At 39.5% G+C, this 24,628-nt stretch overlaps 1 protein-coding gene across 7 annotated transcripts in view; it reads left to right on the forward strand.

Moving 5' to 3' along the window:
- Positions 1-1,649: 1,649 nt before the first annotated feature.
- pbx4 (pre-B-cell leukemia transcription factor 4) overlaps positions 1,650-24,628 on the forward strand; it is a 224,563-nt gene continuing 201,584 nt past the window's right edge. The window contains exons 1-2 of one of the 7 annotated variants that reach the window (XM_055664038.1): positions 1,650-2,274; positions 7,509-7,582. In XM_055664038.1, coding sequence (XP_055520013.1) covers positions 2,096-2,274; positions 7,509-7,582 — 253 coding nt within the window. In that variant the 5' untranslated portion in view covers positions 1,650-2,095. The remainder of the gene's footprint in view (positions 2,275-7,508; positions 7,583-24,628) is intronic. The other 6 variants (XM_055664039.1, XM_055664043.1, XM_055664045.1 and 3 more) reach the window with 6 other exon arrangements.

The raw sequence follows: 24,628 nt of genomic DNA on the forward strand, positions 1-24,628 counted from the left end.
TATATTTATTTCATTCCCCTTACATGTTTTTCCTCTACCTGCTAAATTTTTGTAAGGTGTCCTTGAGACTCTTGAAAGGCGCCCATAAATAAAATGTATTATTATTATTATTATTATTAAACCTGCATCTGCAGTTCCTTCCTACATATACTGAACTTTTTTTTCTCGCTTACTACATTGTTTACAGAGTACTATGTTGACACGTACAGGAAGGAATTGCAGATGCTGGTTTACGGCAAAGATAGACACAAAATGCTGAAGTAACTCGGCAGAACAGGCAGCATCTCTGGATAGAAGGAATGGGCGACCGTTTCAGGTCGAGACCCTTCTTCCTACTCGGCCCATCGGACTCCATCAAAACGATTGCAGGCAGCCTTGGAAGCCTTACCCTATTACTCAAACCTCACGTCAAAAACCATGGCGTGATATTTGACTCTGCGTTGAAATTTGACAAACAAGTCAATGACGTGGTAAATGTTAGCTTCTTCCAGCTTCGGACGATAGCTAAAATAAAACCATTCCTCCAATTTGACGTTCTCGAAAAGATCATCCACTCATTTATCTCCTCCCAACTTGATTACTGCAACTCCCTTTACACTGGCATCAGCCAATCATCCCTGTCCCGCCTGCAATTGGTCCAAAACGCCACAGCGAGACTCCTGACGGGCACCCGAAAAAAGGGACCACATCACCCCGATCCTGGCCTCTCTCCACCGGCTCCCTGTGCGGTTCCGAATCAATTTCAAGCTCCTTCTTTGCTCTTAACGGGCTTGCCCCCACCTACATCAAAAATCTGCTAACCCACCATACCTCCAGGTCCTTCAGGTTGGCCGACATGCGGTTACTGACTATCCCGCGGTCCAGGCATAAGCTCAGGGGCGACCGCGCTTTTGCGGTTGCAGCACCTAGACTATGGAACAGCATCCTTCTTCCCATCAGAACTGCCCCCTCCATCAACTCTTTTAAGTCTAGACTTAAAACTTATTTCTACTCACAAGCCTTTCTTGAAGTCCTCTGAGGGAGCGCTGTATGTATGTATTTATGTATGTATTGTTGATCTATGTACCACTGTATGTAGCACGTTGGTACCTGCACTGATGTAAAGCACTTTGGTCAACGAGAGTTGTTTTTATATGTGCTTTAGAAATAAAATTGACTTGACTTCAGAATATATGTCACCTTCAGAATAAAGGTCTCGACCCGAAACGTCACCTATTCCTTCTCTCCAGAGATGCTGCCTGACCCCCTGAGTTACTCCAGCATTTTGTGCCTAGCTACTATGTTTACATATTCTGTTGCAAAGAAGAATTGCATTGTTCTGTCTGGGGCATATGACACCAAGACACTCTTGACTCTTGGCTGTCATTGTTCTATCTGGGACATATGACTCTCTCCTGCAACAGCAGCCCTGGGAACCTCTGTCAATCACCCGCGCCGTGGGCGGGACCAGCGGCCGTCCAGGGGAAGGAGCAGTCAATCAAAGCGGGGAAGCAGCCAATCGTAGAGGAGCTGGAGGCGGGGCCGTGGCCGATGGACCAAGAGAACGGCGAGGGGGCGGGACTAGTGGCTGGAGCGCAGTTTTTTTTTCCTCCGGCTCCCGCCGTCAAAACAATCGCGGGCGGGCGGGAGTGGGAGCTGCAGCTGGTGCTGGAGGCGAGGAGCGGGCGGGCGCTGCAGCTGGAGCTGGACGCGAGGAGCGGGCAGCGGGCGCTCGAGCGGCGGCAGCAGTTAAAATTCAAATCGCTCCAACGTTCGTCCGCCTGCCGCCCGTGAGCCGCGGGGAACCGGGAGCTCGCTCGCTCGCTTGTTTTTACGCGCTCGTCTTCTTTTTTGATCTTTTTTTCTTGACGGGATCGTGTGGATTTAAACACAACACAACACAGCACAACACAAGTACCAAAAGCGGGGCAGCAGGATCTTGACACTTGGTGTTTGGGTCTGTGTGTGTGTGTGTGTGCAGCGCTCGGGGGGAGGCGGTGTTGTTGTGGATAAGCCCGCCCTCCCTCCCCTCACGCCTCCTGCCTGCCTCTGCCTCTGCCTCTGCCTGCCGGCCGGCCGGCCTCGGTGTCTTTGTGTGCAGGGGGGCCGGTGTGTGATGGAGGACCAGTCCCGGCTGCTGCAGCCTCACCCCGGGGTGGCTCTGTCGGTGCACTCGCTGCCCCCTCACTCGCAGGTGGACGGCAGTGACCCCGAGGGACGGAAGCAGGACATCGGCGACATCCTGCAGCAGATCATGACCATCACTGACCAGAGCCTGGACGAGGCGCAGGCCAGGTCAGTACAGCGGGCTCCCCCCTCCTCTCTCCCCTCGGCGCCAGCTCCCCCTCCCACACACACACACACAGACAACAACAGCACCCCCTCACTGACAGCAAACTTCACCCCCAGCGGCAAACCCAACGCCATTTTAAGAGCGAATAAAAAAAGTAAACTCTCAACTTTCTCCCAATCTCGTCAATATAGCCCCTCTACTCTCTTCCCCCCCTCTTTACCTGTTCTCTGCAAATTCACCCAAGGAAATAAAATCTATACAGAGCCTCAAGATTTACACTTTAGATAAGCACAAATTGCTGGTGTAACATAGCGGGACAGGCAGCATCTCTGGAGAGAAGCCTTTTTTTTTTGTTGCAAGATATTTTTTAAAAGGGGAAGATCTCCATAAACATATTTTATATCACATCATATCATCCGATGGGTCACGCTTTGATGTTTTAAATATATTTACAAATAATTTAGATGTAGCCCTCAGCAATGAACAGCTTTTGTATAGTACGCTGTCCAAGATATTCTGCAGGAATAGTGTGGGGCGAGTAATTTTTGTTTTTGCATTGTGGTTGTCTAAATCATTCCAGAATTTAATAAGAGACGTTGTCTTGCAGCACAATAGTTGAAGGGAAAGGGGGGGGGGTCACTGTAATCCTTGACTATCCATCTTTTAATGAATTGAGTGGCTGTCTAAATTAGTCTCATTGAAGTTAGCAAATGTGTGCACTGCTGGAGGCGTAGTATTAGTGTCTCTGGTACATTTGGGCCCAAAACTAGAAAAAAAGGTTTAAGCCAAATGCTAATTACATTTCTGTTTGGACTAATGTGCCTTTTGACCTTTGTAATCAAATTTGCTGATGGGCTTGTGTGAATGAGGATTGAAGCGGGCAAAGCATCTCTGACAGTGGCGGATGTTATGAAAATATTTGGAGCTGCAGCAAAGGGATTTAACACAAACGATAGTTTGTTGTAGCTCATCGAGCGGTTAACAAATCCACGAGTAAAAGTTTCTTCAAAACAGACTTGGGGGCTGCAGTCTGTCGTCAGCTGAGCAAGCAAAGGTTGTTGGTTAAAATAAACTGATTACTTTGTTTAGATTGGAAGATTTTTGAGCTGATAATTTAGCAGTTGATTTTTGGCAACAAAGGCGTGGATTTAGCGCCATTAGAGTTTTGTGTATTTTTTTTAACATGTTTATATGCCCAAGATAAGATTAAGATCGGATGCAGTGAAAACATTTGTTTGATGGGAATCTATGGATTGTATTGAAGCCATCATGTGTTTTCAAACACTTGGTTACTGTAAATAGATAGTGACAATCTAATTTACTTCAAAGAATAAACGTTGGTTATACTCATTGAAATACTTGTTGAATAATTTTGTATGGTGTTTGACTTTTTTCACCAAAGTTAAATGGCTTTCTATTCAGAATTGTATCAAATGTTTGGTAAGAACTAATGTAGACTAAAAAGCATCTGGCTTAAAGCTATATTCAAATAAAATTAACCACAAATATAATGCATCTACATTTTTGAATAGAATCAAAAATTAAACTAGCAGTGGAAGAGAAGATTAAAAAAAAACTCCCTTAAGTGCAGTAGTTTGTTTAAAAAATGTTCACATATTTCCCCACATAATCTTGTATGGCAGTGTATTTTATTCATGTTACTAAAAGCAGACTAATAAGAATTATAAATAATTTTCTCAAACTTTTCTGCTGATGTGCAGAGATGTGCATCAAAATTGTATGTTACTCAAAATATTAAAACCTGCTGCTATTTATTACCAGTTACTTTAAATAGATTAGAAAACTTATCTAGGGTTACAAAATTAAAGTTGCCAGTAAGAGTCTTTGTGATTGTTTTAACATATATTTCACAATATTAGCGAATTGTATTATTTATTTATGTTTATATTTCAGTGTATTTATTCTGTGGTAATTGCACTCTGATTTAGATGAGAACAAAGATACTAAAAGAATCCATAAATTCTCTTTGCACTTTAATCCTTTTGACTATGTATGCTTTATAGAGCAATTAATTGATTACAAATTTTAATCAACGGATAATTAATCTATTCATCAACTTGTCATCAGGCCAACCAGTATTGGCATTGTTACCAGGATGGGATATGAGATTAGGGCGAAGAAAATTAAGTTGGCATAGACTGCTCTTTTACGTTCAGCTTTTAGGTATTGCAACCTACTTGCTGCACCCATACCCATTGTTCTGATGATGTTTCATAAACATTTGCCACAAACATGCATTAGCAAAATATAAAAGCTTTTTAAAAAAAAAAGTTTGATTTTGTATAATACAATTTGATCATATAAATAAGGCAATTAATTTATAATCTTTTGCCTTATTTTAAGTAATTAACTGATAGTTCGCAACTACAGTTAATATGCTATCATAGTTTATTTCCGTTTAAATGTCAGTGTAAAACTATAGCATATCAGATTTTGAACAATGTATTTCTGTTTCTGGAATGCAGTGACTGAATTTGAACACTACATTTTAATTTCTCTAATAAATGGTATGATGTACCTTATTTATTTAGATTTTAATGCAGTGTTTGCTATCACCTCGTTTGAATTATTAGTTGATTCTGATTCTTGTACAAGGTGGGGGTATTTTATGATGAAAAATGTTTTAGGTCTTCCAGGTGGGGATGTTCCTTAAATGGTATAATTCGACCAGGCCTATCTGCATTGTTGGCTATGTTTTTGTAGAAGTATAGTGATTGGCTATGTCATTAGTTATACTATCTTTATTATTTAAAGTAAAAGTTTGACATACAACTCTATACGAGCTTCCATGTTTAATATTTGTTCCTTTTGGGTAAACACAATTTTATCTTCATTTTGATTACATTGTTGTGAAACCTATCTTTTGTATTCTGCATGTTGAAATGGTGAAAAGATCACAGAACAAATGCACCACCAGTCTTTCTGTTTTTGGTGTTTATATTAGCCATTTCTATCTCGTTCTTATTTTTTCCCCCTGAAAGATGGAAAATAGCAGCATAGAGGTTTTCCCACGATGTTAAATATTTAAAGATGGTGTAACTAACTGAATGTTTTGTTTAAAAAGAAATTGACAAATTGTAGTGGCTCAAGAAACTGGACTAATGTAAAAAATAGGTGTTTGTTTGATATTTTTCATGAGTGTATAATTTTACTCCATCTCAAATCCTATGTTAAATATGAAATTTAACCTTGCTGCACATATATGATTATAATAACTAGAAGACCAGCTAATTGTAGTAATTTTCAACTACTGATACCACTAAAGTTTTCTGCTGGCTAAGTAATAGAAAGTGAAAGGAAGAATAATTGATTTGCTTGTTGAAGCATTGTAAGGTGCAGATTACATCGTCGCAAAGAAATCTAGGGAGTGGAGAGTACATTTTACAACATTTGTGGCAGACTACTATCGTTTTTCATTTAACTGAACCAAGTTAAACTGAACAGTGACTTCCACATGGTTTTGAGTTGTTAATTTGTTAATGACTATTTACAGTTATGTTTTATAACTGATGTTTTTATTTTCCATGCATTTTGTGATTTTTGCATACAAATGTTTTATAGTCTAATCCTTTAATTGCTAAGCTCTATGAATTATCCTTGCTATGTCATAGGCTGTGTGGAGTTGCTGTGGCTTTGCTTGAGGCACTGTTTGCTTCAAGATTTGAAACGTTTCATTGGATAATCATGTTCTGTACAAGTTTTACAATTTTCTTTCAGAGTGTTTGCTGCAACTATAATGCAATATTGTGATTGATTGGAGATTACTTCCTGGGTTATTATTTTTACTTAATTTTCCATAATCGGCTCACTACATCTAACAAGTTTGTAAGATGTAAATAAAAACATTGAATTTTTTGGCAGCTTTTCAAAACACCCAGTAGTTGTTTGTTTACCTCTGTATGTTCCTGTATTTTGCTATCTAGTCCTGGAATAGAGGTTGTCAGGTGCAGAAATAATGCTTACCTGTGAATGTAATCTAGGTATTTAATTAAATTTCAATGGATTGGAAATCATTTGTATGATTCTGTTGTGCAGCTCTTCTTTGCTTTATCGCTTTGTTACTTTGTTAAAATATTGATATGTTCTAAAAGTATTTTGTCTATAGTTTAAAGCTATTTCCCACATTTCCACATTGTTGAAGTGTAGACAGAGAGTACGGACATGGCCTAACTGAGTTATTATAACTTTTCTGCAATGGAATGGGATATATGGACATAATTGAATAAATTGTGTTTAGTTTATATATACTTAACTTCAAATATTCACTTAAAGTCTGAAACTGAATATGACATTACATTTGCTACAACTGAAATGTGTGTATGAATTTTGGATATGAATTTAAAAAATGGCTTTATGTTTCAGCAAACACATTTTGTTTTATTTTGGAGATTGAGCTTGTTTAAGAGTTAGTTTATATAAGGTTCATAAATGTAATAATCTGGGCTTTAGCAACAACTATCCTGACATCAAGACAGATGGCTTTGAATGAAATTTTGAAGTTTTAAAATAATTGTAAAAACTCTGGTTACTGGTATCATACTTTCCAACATTTCAAAAACAGTTTTACTATATTTGGTTTCACTTGTTCTACATTTAATCAGTTGCTTATGGCCAGGTCCAGCAACGATATTGCTGGCTATAGATGCTGGCTATAGATGTATGTTACAGCTTTAATCAATATCAGGCTTTATGGCCATTTTTATTATTCAATTCAATTTAAAGTTCCACAGGCAAGGCGTTGAATTGTCTGGGCTTTTTTTGTTGTGTTTTTTAAGTCTAGGGAATCTAACTGAGGAAATTCTGCTCAGAATGCTATTAATAGTTTATTTAGTATGTAAAGAGCATGTATGAATGGTGTGTTTGAGCGTGTGTAATCGGTTGTCAGTCACGTAACAACACTAACCATTTGAGCAGCTAAATACTTTTAATTGCATTCCTACTATCTTTTTCTTGACATTTATGGATTTTTGCAATACCGACAGTGAAATGTATTAAAATTAATTAAAAAATGTTTTATCGCAGTTGGAATTCGGGAGCCGTCACAAATTCTCTTGAGTACTGATTTAAAAGAAAATTGGGGTCTACCCGCTGACACTCGTGTTTCACATTGATCTTCCCAATATTGTGTTTTGAGGCCAGTTCTGTGCTGAAATGTACGTTTGCCATTCTCACTGAGGAAGGTGAACCTAACGTATTCTAAACATTATTTTTGCAGGAAACATGCGTTAAACTGTCACAGGATGAAACCAGCTCTCTTCAGCGTTTTGTGCGAAATTAAAGAAAAAACAGGTACTGTTTGACAAATGCATTTAACACCCGTTGCCACTGAGATTGTGTGAGAGACGTATCTCGCCATGTTAGTGGGGTCAGGACTGAAAGAGTCAGGGAACAGGCGCCGGCTCATGCCGACCGCGTCCGAGCGGTCCGCAGTCTGATTGCTACTTGAGTCGGTATTTGCTGTTCGCGGTTGTTTATTTTCCTCGATTTGGTCGAAGCGATGTAAACGTTTTTAAGTAATGTGATCTCGACTACAACGCTGAAAATAGTACTTTAGTCAAAAGTGCAAATGCGACCCTCGGTTTGTTCCGACCATTTGAAGCCAATTGTGTTGAAATTCGTTGTGCACGTTTTCTGTGTGTTGTAAGTCATCGTATTGGGAGTTGAGTGCATTTCGATTGCGAAGTATCACTAAGAATTAGATATAAAATTGAGTGTATTCATGAAGTGGGAGGCTGAGGCAACCAAATGTGTGAACGTAGTAGGAAGCCAGAAAGGGACCGTTGGGCTGGAAATGGCAGATCTAGGAAGCTTTGTACCAGCACAATAGCAGCAGAAATCGCAGGACAAAAGCATCCCCGTTTCCCCGTTTCCCTTTATTACCGACGATTAGTAATCATTTCACAAAGTTTGTGCTTTTGTCTGTTCAAATATCGTTAATGAGTCCATGGAGAAGTATTTTTAATTAGTTTGGGGACAGAGTCACGATAAAAGCAATTGCTGTTTTCAAGCACTGTTTAAATACTTTAAAAGATCAGTGTTTAAATAAAAAAATGACGGAGGAGTAATTTTATCTCATAGAGGAATATGACGCATACCTATCTGATCAGAGCATCATGCAATGGGAAATTTCATGTTAAAATACATACAATAATAAATTGTTCAAGAAGGAACTGCAGATGCTGGAAAATCGAAGGTACACAAAAATGCTGGAGAAACTCAGCGGGTGCAGCGGGAGCGAAGGAAATAGGTGACGTTTCGGGCCGAAACCTGAAGAAGGGTTTCGGCCCGAAACGTCACCTATTTCCTTCGCTCCATAGATGCTGCTGCACCCGCTGAGTTTCTCCAGCATTTTTGTGTACAATAATAAATTGTTTACTTTTCAATAAATTTGTAAATCCAAACCTTCATGTGTTCTGCGATTACTCGTTTTCTTTGAATATATTGTTGTAACTGGAGCCTAAATGATAGCTTATCCAATGCAAAATAACACTTAAGATGACTTTGGATAGGGTTGTGTTAACACAACAGCAAATGTTTGAATAAACTTAGTTGGTATAATCACAGATTCAGGAAAAAAAAATCAATATTCATTTGCAAGTTGTGGTGTAATTATAGTTCTGCATAACATTCTGTAAAGCTGGATAGAATTTTATGTCGCTCTGTATTTTGCAAATAATTGTGGCAAAACCATGTGGTGACATCATGCCTAAATTATTTCCAAATATGATACGGAATTAATATGTTCAGTTTAAATGTTTAGTTACCAATTTTGTTGCACTGCACCCTTAACATTGTATGGCACATTTTATTATTTCTAAGTGCAACAAGTCATAATTTAGATATGAAGTAAACTTGTACAGGATGAAATGTTACCTGATGTCTAGCAACATAAAGCTTTATTTCATTGAAAACATTTTTAGCAATCAATTATTAACTGTTTTCTGCAGCAGAAAATATTGCTGTTAGTGTTTTACTTCTCCACACCTTCAAGGAAAATGTCATGAAAACCTGGAACTTTCACTCAAATAGTATATCATCAACAATGGCAGCTGGGCTTACCAGTCTGTACAAAGCCTGTTTCTGGGCATGTTACACATTTAAAGTTTTACCAAAAGTCCCTTTTTTCTTCTAAAAAATAAAATCAATATTACTCAGAATTTTATTGTAATTCTAGGATTTATGTAGTGAGATTTAGTGATAACATGCATGCTTTTTAGAAATAAAATCAAACCTTCCTGCGTATGACATTGATATTTTTCACCAAGGTGCTATGTTCACATCTCTACAATGCAGACTAACTGGCTAATGTGAACATTTTCTGTAATCTGCCAATTCACTTGCTAGTACAAAACTTACTTATTACAGTTCTAATTTTTGATGGAGGGTTATATTTGAGGTTGATGTTTATACTAAAATAAATAAACTCTTACCCAGAAATGATGTGCTTGATGGATTTCTCTCCTTCATAGATTTTCATTTTAAGAGCCATTTATGGTTTTCACTTCCTATGATCTGAATTTGACTTGCTGTAAGCTGCAGAATCCTATGTAAAATGGGCGTTTGATTTTTTTTCTACTTAATGAGCACCATCCAACAGCAAATAACTAACCTAGGGATACAAGCTGCAGATGTTGGAACATTGAGCATAAAGCAATGTGCTGGAGGAACTCAGCAGGTCAGACTGCATCTGTGGAGGGAAATAGATGACTTTCATATTGGGATCCTTCTTTAGACTGAGGTGGTAGAGGGGAGATGGCTGGTAGAATGTGGGAAGGGGTGGGGAAGATCATTGGAAGATGTTGTGATTGGAAGATGTTGGGTGGGGAACAGTAGGGTGGAGATAGTGACTGAGGCTGGAGCTGATATATGATGAAGACAAAAGGGTGAAGATGGTGGAATTCAATAAGGAAGAGAGGTAGGGAGTGAAATGTAAAATCAGAAGGAGGGGTTGTGGGTAGAATGAAACAGTAGTGGGGGGTGATGGATAAGGAAGACAAATGATGTGGACTAACTAATTACATAACTACTACCAACTAACCTAATTTTCCTTAAATTCATTAATTTGCAAATTTTAAAGAATAACATTGCTAAAAGTAGTATCAAAATACATTTGAATTTGGATATTGGTTTATTTTAGTCCTAGATTAACAGAAGTTGGAAACAGTAAATTTGAGAAAGCTGTTTGAAAGAACTGTTCAAAATATGTCAAAATGAAATGATGTCATATCCACTCAATTTTCAGGATATTCTGTCTTTTTATCAAATAATGACGTAGCTGATTTGTATGACCTAGTAAAATTCTCAATACCATATATGATAAATGAAATTTTGGTTGACATTAATTGGACACGACAGTAGCTGTTTTTAAGCTTCTAGCGCATGAATATTATTGGAAGACTTTCATAATTTGGTCGCATAATTGTTTCATGGATAGTAATAGACTGGGCCATACTGTTGTGCTTGATGAAATGCCAACTCAGCAGTTATATTTCTGGTTCCTGCATCTAAATGCCAATATGAAGAAGTTTCAGAGCTCTAGCATTGGTAATGCCTTGGAGGATATTTGAAGTAGCTATTGGAATATTTGAGTGCTAAATCATGTTTGTAATTTTTCTTTTAAAATAGTATGGTAATGAATAGAAGGTGTAAATTTCTTGCACTATGGATGCTTTGAATCTATAATAGAAATAAAAAATACTGGAAATATGCAGGTTAAGCAGCATCTGTGAAGACAAGTAGTATTTTAGGTCAATGACCCTTGTAAGGAAGATTTGGTTATCTTCTATTTGATGCTAGATAATCATTTTTTTCCCAAGGAAATAAAATTTGCAGCAAATTTGGTTACAAAATCTGATCATCTCAGATTCTCATGGCAGGGTCGTTTGGAACTACCTGAAGAAGTAATAACAGGATGGGAAGTTACTCTGATGCACTTTATTTTGAATGGAATTACTTTTCTGACTGCTTTGGAGTCCAATTGTGATAGGATAGTGTTTTGTATTTATTTTGGAAATTAATACTAAATTTAAATCTGTAATTCCAATTTTTATATTTGCCAGGAATAGATTTGTTAATTCCTAAAATCACAATGGAAGTTTCATTGAATATATTTCCTTTCAGAGTTAGAGGCAAGATGTCAAATAAAATGCAAGTCTAAATACATTTCCCACGGCTGTTGGGATTCATGAGTAATTGTAAGAAATTAAATTGAATATGTTGATTTAATATGTGCTGTGTTTCTTTGGGGGAGTGGAATTTTAAATATCCTATTAGACAGGATTTTTAATTCATTTTCATTTTTGCAAAACCAAAAATGGTCGAGTACTCTATGTTGAAGGTATTTACCTTGGCATTCTTGGGTTTTAAGCAGAATAATTCATTGAGAATGTAATGGGAATGCAATAACTAATACTGTAATTTATTGGAGGGACATTCATACATAAAGCTAAAGTTCATGAAGGTTAAGTTTGCTTTTAAAGCAGTAGAGTTGATCATACAGCAAATCACCAATAATTGTTCTTTGTATTCACAAAGGGCTGCTGCATATTGGTGAATCAAATGTAATTCAGAGATTGGTTTCTTTTTATACCATCAGCCTAAGATATGCAATTTAATGGGTCAGAATTCTCTGGAATCTTGTGTCCCTGCCCATCCACAACAGGAAAGATATGATAGCACTGAAGAGCATGAAGAGGAAATTCACTAGGATGTTTGTCTGGGATGGAGTGTTTCCTTTATGAGGATCGACTAGGTCTATCTTCTGTGCAGCAGAAATAATTAAGAGGGGACATGATTGAGGTATATCAAATTAAGAGGTATAGATCAGGTAGATTGCAGGAACCTTTTTGCTCTTATCCACCGGAGATAAAAACTAAAGGACATAGGGTAAATGTTACAAGATTTAGAGGGGAACTTTATTACCCAGAGAAATGTGAATACCTGGAATACACTGTCCGAATAAGTTGTGAAAGCCGTTGCTTGACAGTAAGAAGTTTCTAGACAAGCCATATGCTGGAAGATAAGATTAATAAGGATGGTTGTCGACTGGACATGGTGGCTGAATAGCCTGTTCCATGGTTCTGAATCTGACGTGCCAGTTCTGGAGGACCAGTCTTCTTGACTCTTTACTTTTGGGATTTGGGTAGTTCAGGGTTCTGTGGGGTAGACTTTGAATGGTATAATATTGGGCAGTTAAATTTAAGTTTTTAAATGGCTCAGGCATTCGTAAATTTAAAAACTATTAAAACATGTAAATTATTTAATTGGATTTAAAGATTTTTAAAGTTAAAACACTTAGTTGTATCTGCCACTCAGTAAATCTACATACACCAAATATGTTTGGATACACCAAGAATGAAGTTTGTTATTGACTGAATTATTTAACTTAAACACTATGTGTTTGCTATTTACTGTTTCATGCATTTATTTATTTTTGTACTTTGACTTGCCTCATTCTCTTAGCTGAAGCCTAATGATTCTAAATGATGCTGCTATGAATTCCTACTCTGTGCTTGGCCACAGCCTTGTGTGTGATGCTTGAGGTTTGCCTCAATTTTGTGGTCTGCCTGGCTTAGCCCGTCTTGTGACAGTGGTTTGATTGGTTGAGGCATCTTCCAGGCACAGGAAATGTATTCATAGACTAGTAACCTCTTGCCCTCACTGGGTATACAATGTTTGGAATTGCTCAAAGGCAGGTAGAGGTACGAGAGGGAAGATGGTCAAATAACTATTACCATTTGATGACTAAAGTTACCAGGAACTGCTGTGATTGAATTTCATGTGTGTACTGCTACTTATGTTTTTTCTACATTTTGGTAATTCTTTGAACTTAAATATTATATTTGTCCGTGGAAGGATAAATAGCATTTCTCCCCATATATTTTGATGATCAATGAAGTTATGTATTGATACACCAATTCAAAAAAATATATCCAGAACAAAATAAAGTTTAACAAAGTTGGCAATTGCACAAGGAAAATACTGTGGATGCTGAACATATTAAGTGGAAATACAGGGAGAAATAAAAAATTAACAATGAGCTTTCATCAAAATATGCACTATAATTTGTGTAATCTCATATGTAATGTTGTTTCTTCTAAATTTTACAGGCATTGGGACAAATTTAGCATATTTTATGAAATTGATTATTGATCAGTATGGCAATTTTACAAACAACTTTAATTAAATTACTTGAAGCAGGACTAGTTTATGATTGGGAGCACATCTTGGGTATGGTTGTTTTTGGTGGTCACGGGAAACCTTTTTGAACAGATATGCAGGAGAGTTCCTTCTGACTTCCTGAAATTGCTTAAATAAAACAAGTTTTGTCCTCGGTTTTCTGTTTCATTAGACAGTAAAGCCCCTGTCCCACTTATGTGTCCTTGGCACGCTAATTAGGCGACCTTGTCGCCGCGTTGAGGCGCATGGCTATCGTGGGACCGTAATACGTCTGCGCGTGTACAAGCTATGTCACGCCGGAGGCGCGCGAAGATTTTGTTACCCAACAAAATCCTGGAGCGCCGCGCGATACCACGCACAACTGCATACCCCTCCGCACTTCTCCATGCCACCCTCCCATGCGGCCCACACCATACCAATGCACCTCAACGTGACGACTAGGTCGCGTAATTAGCGTGCCAAGGACACGCAAGTGGGACGGGCTTTAAGCCATAGTTACAACTGTACTAACATTGACCCTTGGTGGCCTGCCCCGCTCCTATTGTATTTTTTTTTTTGTAAATTTCTGGTTCAGTGCCTTATCTCCACTATCTAAAGGAACTTGAGGAACAAATGAAAGAATGTTGGAAGTAGATTACATTCCAAAAGAGAAATAATACAACAACAACAACAGGAAGATGGAGACAGAAATGAAAACAAAGTTAAAAATGTAAAATAAAATCCAGTAGCTGATTCTTTGCAGGAGTGGGATTCCATAGTTTCTGGAACTCCAAAGTTTAAATTTGACATCATAAATTGCATCACTGACAGAATCCTGATCCTAAAGTACCATCCTTAAATGGCGAATGCAAGATTTATTTGTGCTTATGGCAAAAATTCAATAAGTTCTTGACAGTCTGAGGATGCTGGTGACAAACAGTAAAGAGATTGACCTTACAAAATGGGTGATTGTGCATCTCCAACTTATGTATCTCCTCACCATAAATTACTGTTTTATAATACAGCAAAACTCTGATAATGACGTATCTGACTGTTTGGAGATGCCATTGTTTCAGCATCTGGTTTGTTTGGGCCCTGGTTCCATGCTTCCATGAACCCCGCTGGGGCCCCGGTTTCCAAGCTTCCATGAACGTTGCAGGATTTACGGGTAAATTTATTACATTGCTGTGTAACATCTAAAAAAAGTGAATTAAAAGTGTTTTTAATTTGGGAATGAATCAGGATAACATCCAAAATCTGGCACCATAAGAATCCCGCGCATACAGGATATTTGGGGTTTTAATGTAAAGCTAATAATCTAAGATGCAATAAACTGCCACTTAATTACATTTTGGTCTTGCTTTTTAGATTAGGTTGATTAGGCTCATTGGCAGTAGTATCTGAAATTTGTTGAAGTGTATTGAGGTTTGAAAAATTTCTGGATGGCATCTAATTCTGTCAGGGTCTACATCTTATCTACCGTAATCAACCGTTTCAAATGTAGTTTCCATTTGTCAAAAGAATTGTTTGAGTCCATCGAGCTCTGAATTTTGGAAAGTACATAACTGTACAAAATTCTAGCTAGCATTGATTTTTCTTCTGCCGGTTGTCATATAGACAAATGTACAAATTCAGAGCAAGAGTAGGCCACTTAGACTCTAAGCCTGCTTCACCATTCAACATCATGCTGATTTAAGTATAACTTTAATTGTTAATTTATGTCTCCTATAGCAAACATTCAACATTTTGTACAGCAAGATTCTATCTACCTTCTGCATTAAAAAAATATTCAGACTGCTTTCACATTGTTTTGTGGAACAGTTTTAGAGTGGGGAAACTGTTGGCTTTCCTGTTTACTATTATCTGTATTTTAACCTTTTGCAATAAGACACCTAAATTCCTCAACACCTCTGAGCTCTGCAATTACCATTTGGATAATATGCACCTTTTTTTCTCCTGCCAAAATGGTATAATTTCATATTTTCCCACGTAGCACTTAATTTTATACCACTTTACCCACTCACTTAACCTACCTATATCCATTTGTAGCCCTTTGTCTTCTTTGAACTTATTTTCTATCTGTCTTAGCATTGTCAATTGCACACCAATATTATTCCTCCTGTGCCATGAGCTGCTTTATTCCCCATAAAATCTTTGTTGTACCACCTAATTAGGTACTTTCTGGAAATCTAAGTGCACCGTTTAGAGATATAATGTCATAGTTATACAGCACAGAAACGGGCTCTTTGGTCCAACTCGTTCATATTAGTCCCATCTAACTGATAGGGGTTGTGGATTTGGAATGTGCTATCGAAGGAGGTTTTGTGAGTTTTGGAGTCTGGATAAACTAGGTCATGGCTGGAGTTTCTATTAGGTGGGCTGCTTTCTCATTATGGTGATGAACTTCATGAGTGTTGTCAAAGCTGCACTCATCCAGGCAAGTGGAAGGTATTCCATCATACCAGTAGCTTGAGCCTTGTAGTCGGTGCACAGGCTTTGGTGAGTTAGGTGAATTACTTGCTGCAGGACTTCTAGCCTCTGGCCTGCACATAGCCACATTGTGCAAATTACTACTCCAGTTCAATTTTTGGGTCAATGGCGACCCCAGGATATTGATTGTGGGAAATTTGGTGATGGTAATGCCATTGATGGTCATATGATGATAGCTAATTTCTTGTTGGATATTATCATTACCTGGCAGATAGATACATAAAGCTGGAGTAACTCTGGAGAGAAGGAATGGGTGACGTTTTGGGTCAAGACCTTTCTTTGACCCAAAACATCACCCATTCCTTCTCTCCAGAGATGCTGCCTGTCCTGCTGAGTTACTCCAGCTTTTTGTGTCTATCTTTGGTTTAAACCAGTATCTGCAGTTTCTTCTTGCACACTTATTACCTGGTACTTGGTTGTGTAAATTTTACTTGCTGCCCATCTACCCAGGCCTGGATATTGTCTTAAGTTTTGCTGAATTTGGATGTGAAGATAAGGTGCTTCAATCATCTGCGAACACCCCTACCTCTGAGCTGATGAAGGAAGGTTATTGATGACACAGATGAAAATGGTTGGGCCTGGGACGTTACCCTGAGTAACTACTGCAGCGATATCCTCTGGTTGAAATGGTTGAACTCGAACCGTCTTTCTTTGTGCTGAATATGATTCCAACCGATAGTGGGTTTTCCCGTGATGCACATTGTCTCTAATCTGGCCAAGACCCCTTGATGTCAAGGGTAATTACTCTCGCTTCACCTTTGGAGTTCAACTTTTCTTTCCATGTTTGGACCAAGGCTGAGTGCCTTTGGCAGAACCCAAACTGAGCTTCTGAGAGCAGGTAGATCTAAAAGTATGCAGCATGTCCGTTCTATTGACTATCCCTTCTATCACTTTGATTATTGAAAGTAGACTAAATTTGTGGCAAATGACTGTTTTGCAGATGACACTGGATGTTTCCAAGAGAGTTAAATTTAACTCTTGGAGCTAAAGGAATGGGGGAAAAAGTAGGAACGGGGTACTGATTTTAGATGATCAGCCATGATCATATTGAATGGCGGTGTTGTCTCGAAGGGCCAAATGCTCCTGCACCTATATTTCTATGTTTCTTTCATAGGTGGTATTGTAGATCGTGAAGGTGGTTATCAATAATTACAGCAGGATTTTGATCAGCTGGTTGAGTGCGCTGTGGAAATGCAAATGGAGTTTAATTCAGTTAAATGTGATGTGTTGCATTTTTGGAAGTCAAACAAGGCAGTACATTCACTGTAAAGAGTCAGGCCCTGGGTAGTATTGTAGAGCAGAGGGATTTTCGGGCACAAGTACATAGTTCACTGAAAGTGACTTCACAGGTAGTGGTGAAGTAGGCTTTTGGCACGTTGGCATTTATCAGTCAGGGAATTGAGTACTGTATAGAAGCTGGGAATGATGTTACACTTGTAACAAGTTGTAGGATGTTGGTGAGTCTGCATTTGGAGTACAGTGTTCAGTTTTCATCACCATGATACAGGAAAGATGCCATTCAGCTGGAAAGAATGCAGAGAAAATTTGAAGATTTTGCCAGGACTCGAGTCTGTGTTATAGGGAGAGGTTGGGCAGGCAAGAACTTTATTCCTTAAAGCACAGGAAGGCTGAAATCTTGTAGAAGTGTATAAAATTATGGGGGGGAATAGATATGATGAATGTACTCTCCCTATTTTTCTATCTGGTAGGGGAATCAATAATGCAATGGCAATGGATTAAGGTGAGAAGGGAAAGATTTAATAGGAACCTGAGAGGCAGATTTTTCACATGTGGGTAGATGGAGCGAGTTGCCAGAGGAAATAGTTGAAACAGGTTCAAGAACAACATTTAAAAGTCATTTGGACAGATCCATTGATAGGAAAGGCTTGGATTAATAGAATCATAACATGGACAAATGGGTGTAGCTTAGATAGGGCATGTTAGTCAGCATGGACTTGTTGGGCCGAAGGGCCTTTTTCCGTGTTTAGTGCTATACGTTTCTGACTATTGTGGACAGGATATACGTGAGCAATTTTCCACATTGTCAGGTAAATGCCAGTGTTGTTGATGTATTGGAACAGTTTGGCTCGGGGCAAAGCAAGTTCTGGAGTACAAGTCTTCAGTGTTATTGCTAGAATGTTGTCAGGGTCCATAACTTTTGCTCTACCCAGTGCCTTTAGCCATTTTGTGATATGTCGTGAATCAAATTGGCTGAAGACTGGCATCTATCATGCTAGGGACCACTGGAGGAGGCTGAGATGGATCATCTATTTGGCAATTCTGGCTGAAGACTTTTGCAAATGTTTCAGTTTTCTTTATTGCATTGATTACCACGTCATGAGTTATTGGTTTCAGGAGAGAGGAGCAGCGAAGAATACAAAATGCAAGTTGTGAAAAGATGTTGCTTGGATAATACAAACAACATTCTCTAGACTACAAGTTGATAGGAATGAATGACAAATGTTTTGCTGATAATACCAGACTGCCATTTTTATATTGATCTTTCATTATGCATATAGTGTGATACATTTTACATTCCTGTGATAGCTTGCCATTGGCAAATAAGACATTAAAAAAAAACGGTTGTATGTCTACCCCTTTAGCTATTTGTATTCCATGAATGAATTGTTTTTTTGTTTGCTGATTGTTTTTTCTAGCCAAGTTAGAATATCAGCACGTATTTTTTGACAAAGTAGCTTGATGTCAGCACTTTGGAAATGTTGTATAGTATTTTGTTCATTAATGTTATTTGGGGAAAAATGCAGACTATCAACTGAATACATTGTATGGTTCTTTCAGATATACAGCTTTTCAATTAAGCATTGTAAGTAAGTGGTATTACATTGTAGGTCCAGTCACAATAGAATGATCTTTGGTTTATGATAAAGAACATTAGCATTCATGGTTGTTTCTACCTGTTTTCGACTGGTTGGTTTTGCTATCTAATTTTAGAAATTTGGCGGAGTAAATTATAGTTGTGCTATCAAATAGAATTTAAAATGTTTTTGCTTTACATATTCACATTATTTGAAACTGGTAGTTATTAAATGCAATATGCATTTGCAGCAGATAGTATCTGATCTGTGAATGGCTTTTGCTGTTTGGAAGTACAAACTTGAAAACAGCTATTCATCATGTTCTTTGTCATTCGCAGTAACCTCTAATTTTGAATGGACCTATTTTTGTTATATTTAGTCATTACAAAAAAAACACTTTCAGTTCTGTGCTGGGTGCATTTGTGGGCATGCTTGAGATGGGAGTGAGGGAGACGAAATGGAAGAACAAAGATATGGAAATAAACTGTTCCAGTTTCCTCCCATATTCCAAAGATGATGGTTTGTAGGTTAATTGGCCTCTGTAAATTGCTCCTAGTGTGTAGGAAGTGTGAACAAAGAGTATTGTTGCAGACAGTAGAAAAATATATAGGATTGATCTCCTGAATTCTATTTATGTCAGGTAATGAGGCATTCTGGTTTATTATACCACAAAATAAGGTATATATGGCTTATAAAGATATAGAATAGTGCAACAAAGAAATAGCCCACTGAGTACATGCTGACCATGAAGCATACAAATCCTATGTTTTCATTATAATTTTATTGTCATAGATAAGATTAACTACAGGGCCTATTCCCATGCTGTATGATCGTTGGAGTTGCCTTGCATTCAAGAAATAATGCAATACTCAATGGTCTTCTAAAATTTTTCTTACATTTATAAAGATCACAAAAACTTATCAAATCACTATAAATTATTTAGAGAATTTAAATCTTTATTGGTGTTTTCATTTAATTGGCTTTTTTCCCTTTTATTCTCCGCGTTCCCCCTTCCCCTCCCCACCAATATGCCCAAATACAGTTGCATTTTGAACTGAAATGGTATGGGAGAAAAATCTCATAAGAAATGACATTTACATTGGCTAAAATTTGATTTTGATGAAAGAAGCAAACCACAAATAGTGTAAATGCTATGAATCAAATTTGATAAAGGTTAATAGTCGTGAATATCAAATATAATTAATGAAAAATGATAGTAAATCAGTAAGTATTTGTGATTTAAAAATGTTTCTGTTAACTGGAGAATCATAGCCTGGAAATAGAATTACTACAGGTGCACAACCTTTTATCCGAAAGCCTTGGGACCAGGCACTTTTCGTAATTCAGAATTTGTCGGTCTTCGGAATGGAAATTTCTTAGCGTAGATTTTAATGGCTGGCTCAGTGGTAGAGTGTTCGGCTCATATCCGCAAGGTCGCGAGTTTGCCCCTTGATCCCGGCAGTTACTCGGTCACGAGTTTTGAGTCTTCAATGTCGTTTTTTCTTGCAGAATAAATGTTTGTATGAAATGCAGTGTAGGAGAGGTGTACTGACTGTGTGGGCAGAACTTTGGAAGTGATTGCCCACCAGTCTAAAAAGCCGCTGTGACTCCCTGTCCCTGGGATAGCAGAGGGCGATCAAACAGCACAATACCCCCCTCCCCCTCCAACTCCAGAGGAATCCGCTCCCCGATGGGCCGCTACGGCGACAAGTGGCAGTTTGTCCACAGCCCGAGTTGCGCCACCTCAAGAACACCTTGCACACCATCAGCTTCTGCCCCTACGTGTTCCTCTGGAGTTGGAGCGGGGCTGGGCTGGAGTTGCTGCTGGCTGTGGGTCTCTGGGATCTCCGTGCTTGCAGTGGGCCTGGGGGTCGCTGTCGCGTTGGTCCTGACGTCTCCGGCCACCCCCCTGGACTGGAGCTGAGACTGGGAACTGTACCGCCCTTGCCCCCTCCCTCTAACAACTGCAAACAACTCCACTCTCCTGCAAGGGCGGTACAGTTCCCGGAGGATAGCAGGTGGCCGGAGACGTCAGGACCAACAGGAACCCACTCCCCGATCGGCCCCTACGACGCCCTGAGCTGCGCCCCGTCATCCGCAACCCAGGTTCCTCTGTAGTTGGAGCGGGGCTGGGCTGCTGTAGGCTGTGGGTCTCTGGGTTCTCCGTGCTTGCAGTGGGCCTGGTGGTCGACGTCCAATTGGTCCTGACGTCTCCGGTGACTGCACTAGTTGCTGGCTGCCATCGCTGACGTGAAGCCAGTACAAAGCCCCCGCGCCGGTGCAATGAGCGGGGAGCTGGAGAGGGGAGGGATGGGGTCACACACATGGCCGGGGAGCAGAGGGGTGTAGGTGGGGTGAAACTGAAGGGAGCGACAATCTGCTGCTGCCTGCACGCTGAGTTAAAACGTTCCCACGCAAGACTCACGATACACTGTGTATCGTGTCTACCGTGGGAACTTTTTAACTCAGCGGGCAGGTAGCAGCATATTGTCAATTATTAACCCTCCCGCGCAATATACCCTCACCTTCTCTTTTATGAATGGGGATTTAGTTCCCCTTTCTTTGAGGACCGACCGGAGGTTCCGCTGTCATCTCTGCGGGCCGCCCTCGGTGAATGTCCTGTCTCCCTGTCCCTGGAATAGTAGGGGGCGATCAAACAGCACAATACCCCCCCTCCCCCTCCAACTCCAGAGGAATCCGCTCCCCGATGGGCCGCTATGGCGACAAGTGGCAGTTCGCCCACAGCCCGAGCTGCGCGACCCCAAGAACAAGATGTATTCCTTGCACACCATCAGCTTCTGCCCATACGGGGAGCGTGTTCCTCTGGAGTTGGAACGGGGCTGGGCTGGAGTTGCTGATCTGGGATCTCCGTTCTTGCAGTGGGCCTGGGGGTCGGTGTTTCGTTGGTCCTGACGTCTCCGGTGACTGGCACTGTGCTGCTAGCATCGCGACGTGAAGACAGTACAAAGCCCCCATGCCGGTGCAATGAGCGGGGAGCTGGAGAGGGGAGGGAAGGGGTCACACACATGGCCGGGAAGCAGAGGGGTGTAGGTGGGGTGAAACTGAAGGGAGCGACAATCTACTGCTGCCTGCACGCTGAGTTAAAAAGTTCCCACGCAAGACTCACGATACACTGTGTATCGTGAGTCTACCGTGGGAACTTTTTAACTCAGCTGGCAGGTAGCAGCATATTGTCAATTATTAACCCTCCCGCGCAATATACCCTCACCTTCTCTTTTATGAATGGGGATTTAGTTCCCCTTTCTTCGAGGACCGACCGGAGGTTCCGCTGTCACCTCTGCGGGCCGCCCTTGGTGAACGTTTTCAAGGACCTTTCTTCGAGGACCGAAAAAATGTCGCTATTCGGAGGTTTTCGTTATTTGGATCTTCGGATAAAAGGTTGTGCACCTGTAATATAAAAACAAATGTTTTCCCAGAGACATTTTCACATAATACATAAAATACCAGTTTAAGTTTTCGCGATCAATATTTTCTGCTTCAAACCTCTGTTTTTCTGAAAAGCCAGAGGCATGAATTGGGGAACCTAACAGATGTTTCATTGAGTTAAAATAACTCGTAATGAATGGACGTCATACTTTTTAAAAATGTATTCTGTTTTTAATAAAATACTGTTCATGAATTAACATTTTAAGAATTTTCTATTACATATAACATTCTATTAATGAAAATAGTTTGTACTTTGAAAGAGAAACAGCCAGTTCATTGTGCAATTTTCCAAAGAGATTTGACATTCCATCAATGATTGTGTATCTGGTGGAGGTAGAGATAAAGTAGGCTTAATTTAGGTGTCAAATTCTGATGTTTTAGTGTGTATGCAGAAGCTACAGTGCATTCAGAAAGTATTCAGACCCCTTCACTTTTTCTGCATTTATGTTGCAGCCTTCTTTTAAAATGGATTAAATTCATTTTTTTATCATCAATCTACACACAGTACCCCAGAGTGAAGAAGTGAAAACAGTTGTTTAGAAATTTTTGCAAAGTAATTAAAAAGAAATAACTGAAATATCACAATTACATAAGTATACTGACCCTTTGCTGTGACACTCAAAATTGAGCTGAGTTGCATCCTGTTTTCATTGATTATTCTTGATGTTTCTACAACTTAATTGGGGTCCACCAGTGGCAAATTAAATTGATTGTACATACTTTGGAAAGGCACACACCTGTCTATACAAGGTCCCACAGTTGACAGTGCATATCGGTGCAAAAACCAAGCCATAAAGATAAAGGATTTGTCCGTAGATCTCAGACAGGATTGTGTCGAGACACCGATCTGGGGAAGGGTATAAAACAATTTCTGCAGCATTGCAGGTCCCGAAGAGCACGGTGGGCTCCGTTATTCTTAAAGAACTTTGGAACCACCAGAGCTGGCCACCCGGCTAAACTAAGCAATCGGGGGAGAAGGGCCTTGGTGACTAAGTACCCGATGGTCACTCTGACAGAGCTCCAGAGTTCCTCAGTGGAGATGGGAGAAACTTCCAGAATACAAATATATCTGCAATACTCCACCAATTAGGCCTTTATGGTGGAGCGGCCAGACGGAAGCCACTCCTCAGTAAAAGGCACATGACAGCCCGCTTGCAGTTTGCCATAAGGCACCTAAAGGACTCTCAGACCATGAGAAACAACATTCAAGAGTCATGTTTGGAGGAAACCAGGCACCCTCATCACCTGGCCAATACCATACCTACGGTGAAGCATGGTGGTGGCAGCATCATGTTGTGGGGGTGTTTTTCAGCAGCAGGAACTGGGAGACTAGTCTGGATCGAGAGAAAGATGAACGGAGCAAAGTACAGAGAGAACCCAATCGAACATCTATAATAATACACTTTATTGTCATTGTAAATACATACAACAACATTTCAAGCGCACTGCCTGGGTGTCAACATATCAGATAAATAATAACGACAAGGAAAACCGCAAAAACAGCAAGAAAAATGTCAAGTCAGTGTGTGCAATATTTCACAGTATGCAATATTTCACGGGGGGGGGGTAATTCAGTTCAGAGTGGTGATGTCCCTGGAGGGACCTGAAAATAGCTGTGCATTGACGCTCCCCATCTAAACCTGACTGAGCTTGAAAGGATCTGCAGAGAAGAATGGGAGAAATTACCCAAATACAGGTGTGCTAAGCTTATAGCGTCATACCCAAGAAGACTTGAGGCTGCAATTGCTGCCAAAGGTGCCTCAACAAAGTACTGAGTAAAGGGTCTGAATACTTGTGTAAATGTGATATTTCAGTTATCTCTTTAATTACTTTGCAAAAATTTCTGAACACCTGTTTTTGCTTTTTTATTATGAGGTATTGTGTGTAATTTGATTTAAAAAAATAAAATAATTTAATCCATTTTAGAATAAGGCTGTAGCGTAACAAAATGTGGAAAAAGTGAAGGTCTGAATACTTTCTGAAAGCACTGTATATGATATTCTATTACAACATAGCTGAGCATTGTGCTTTACAGGCTTGGGACTAAATTTACTATTCATACAAAGTTTTTAAAAAAAGATCACACACACTTGGATGGCAGTTTAAATTTGGATGTGGATGTATCATAGGAGTAAACAGTTCTGGTTTTAATGCACTAAAATTTGGGTCTCTTTTCATAATAGAGCATTGGGAGAAATAAAGTTGTTTTTTTGTTTTGTTTTTTTTACTTGACATATGGAGAATGAATCGGGATGAATCTTCTGATGGGAGTTTCCTGAATGATGTTTATCTTGGACTTATTGGCAAGGCCTTCTGATTATGAAATCCACAAAGGTTTTGGCAACTGATTAAGTCACTCTCTCGGGCTGAACCAACTGTTCAAACTGTCAAACAGCTTGAATGTTTATGAATCAGCAACGTTTGG

This window comes from Leucoraja erinacea, chromosome 39, assembly GCF_028641065.1.
Source record: "Leucoraja erinacea ecotype New England chromosome 39, Leri_hhj_1, whole genome shotgun sequence".
Taxonomy (NCBI): domain Eukaryota; kingdom Metazoa; phylum Chordata; class Chondrichthyes; order Rajiformes; family Rajidae; genus Leucoraja; species Leucoraja erinaceus.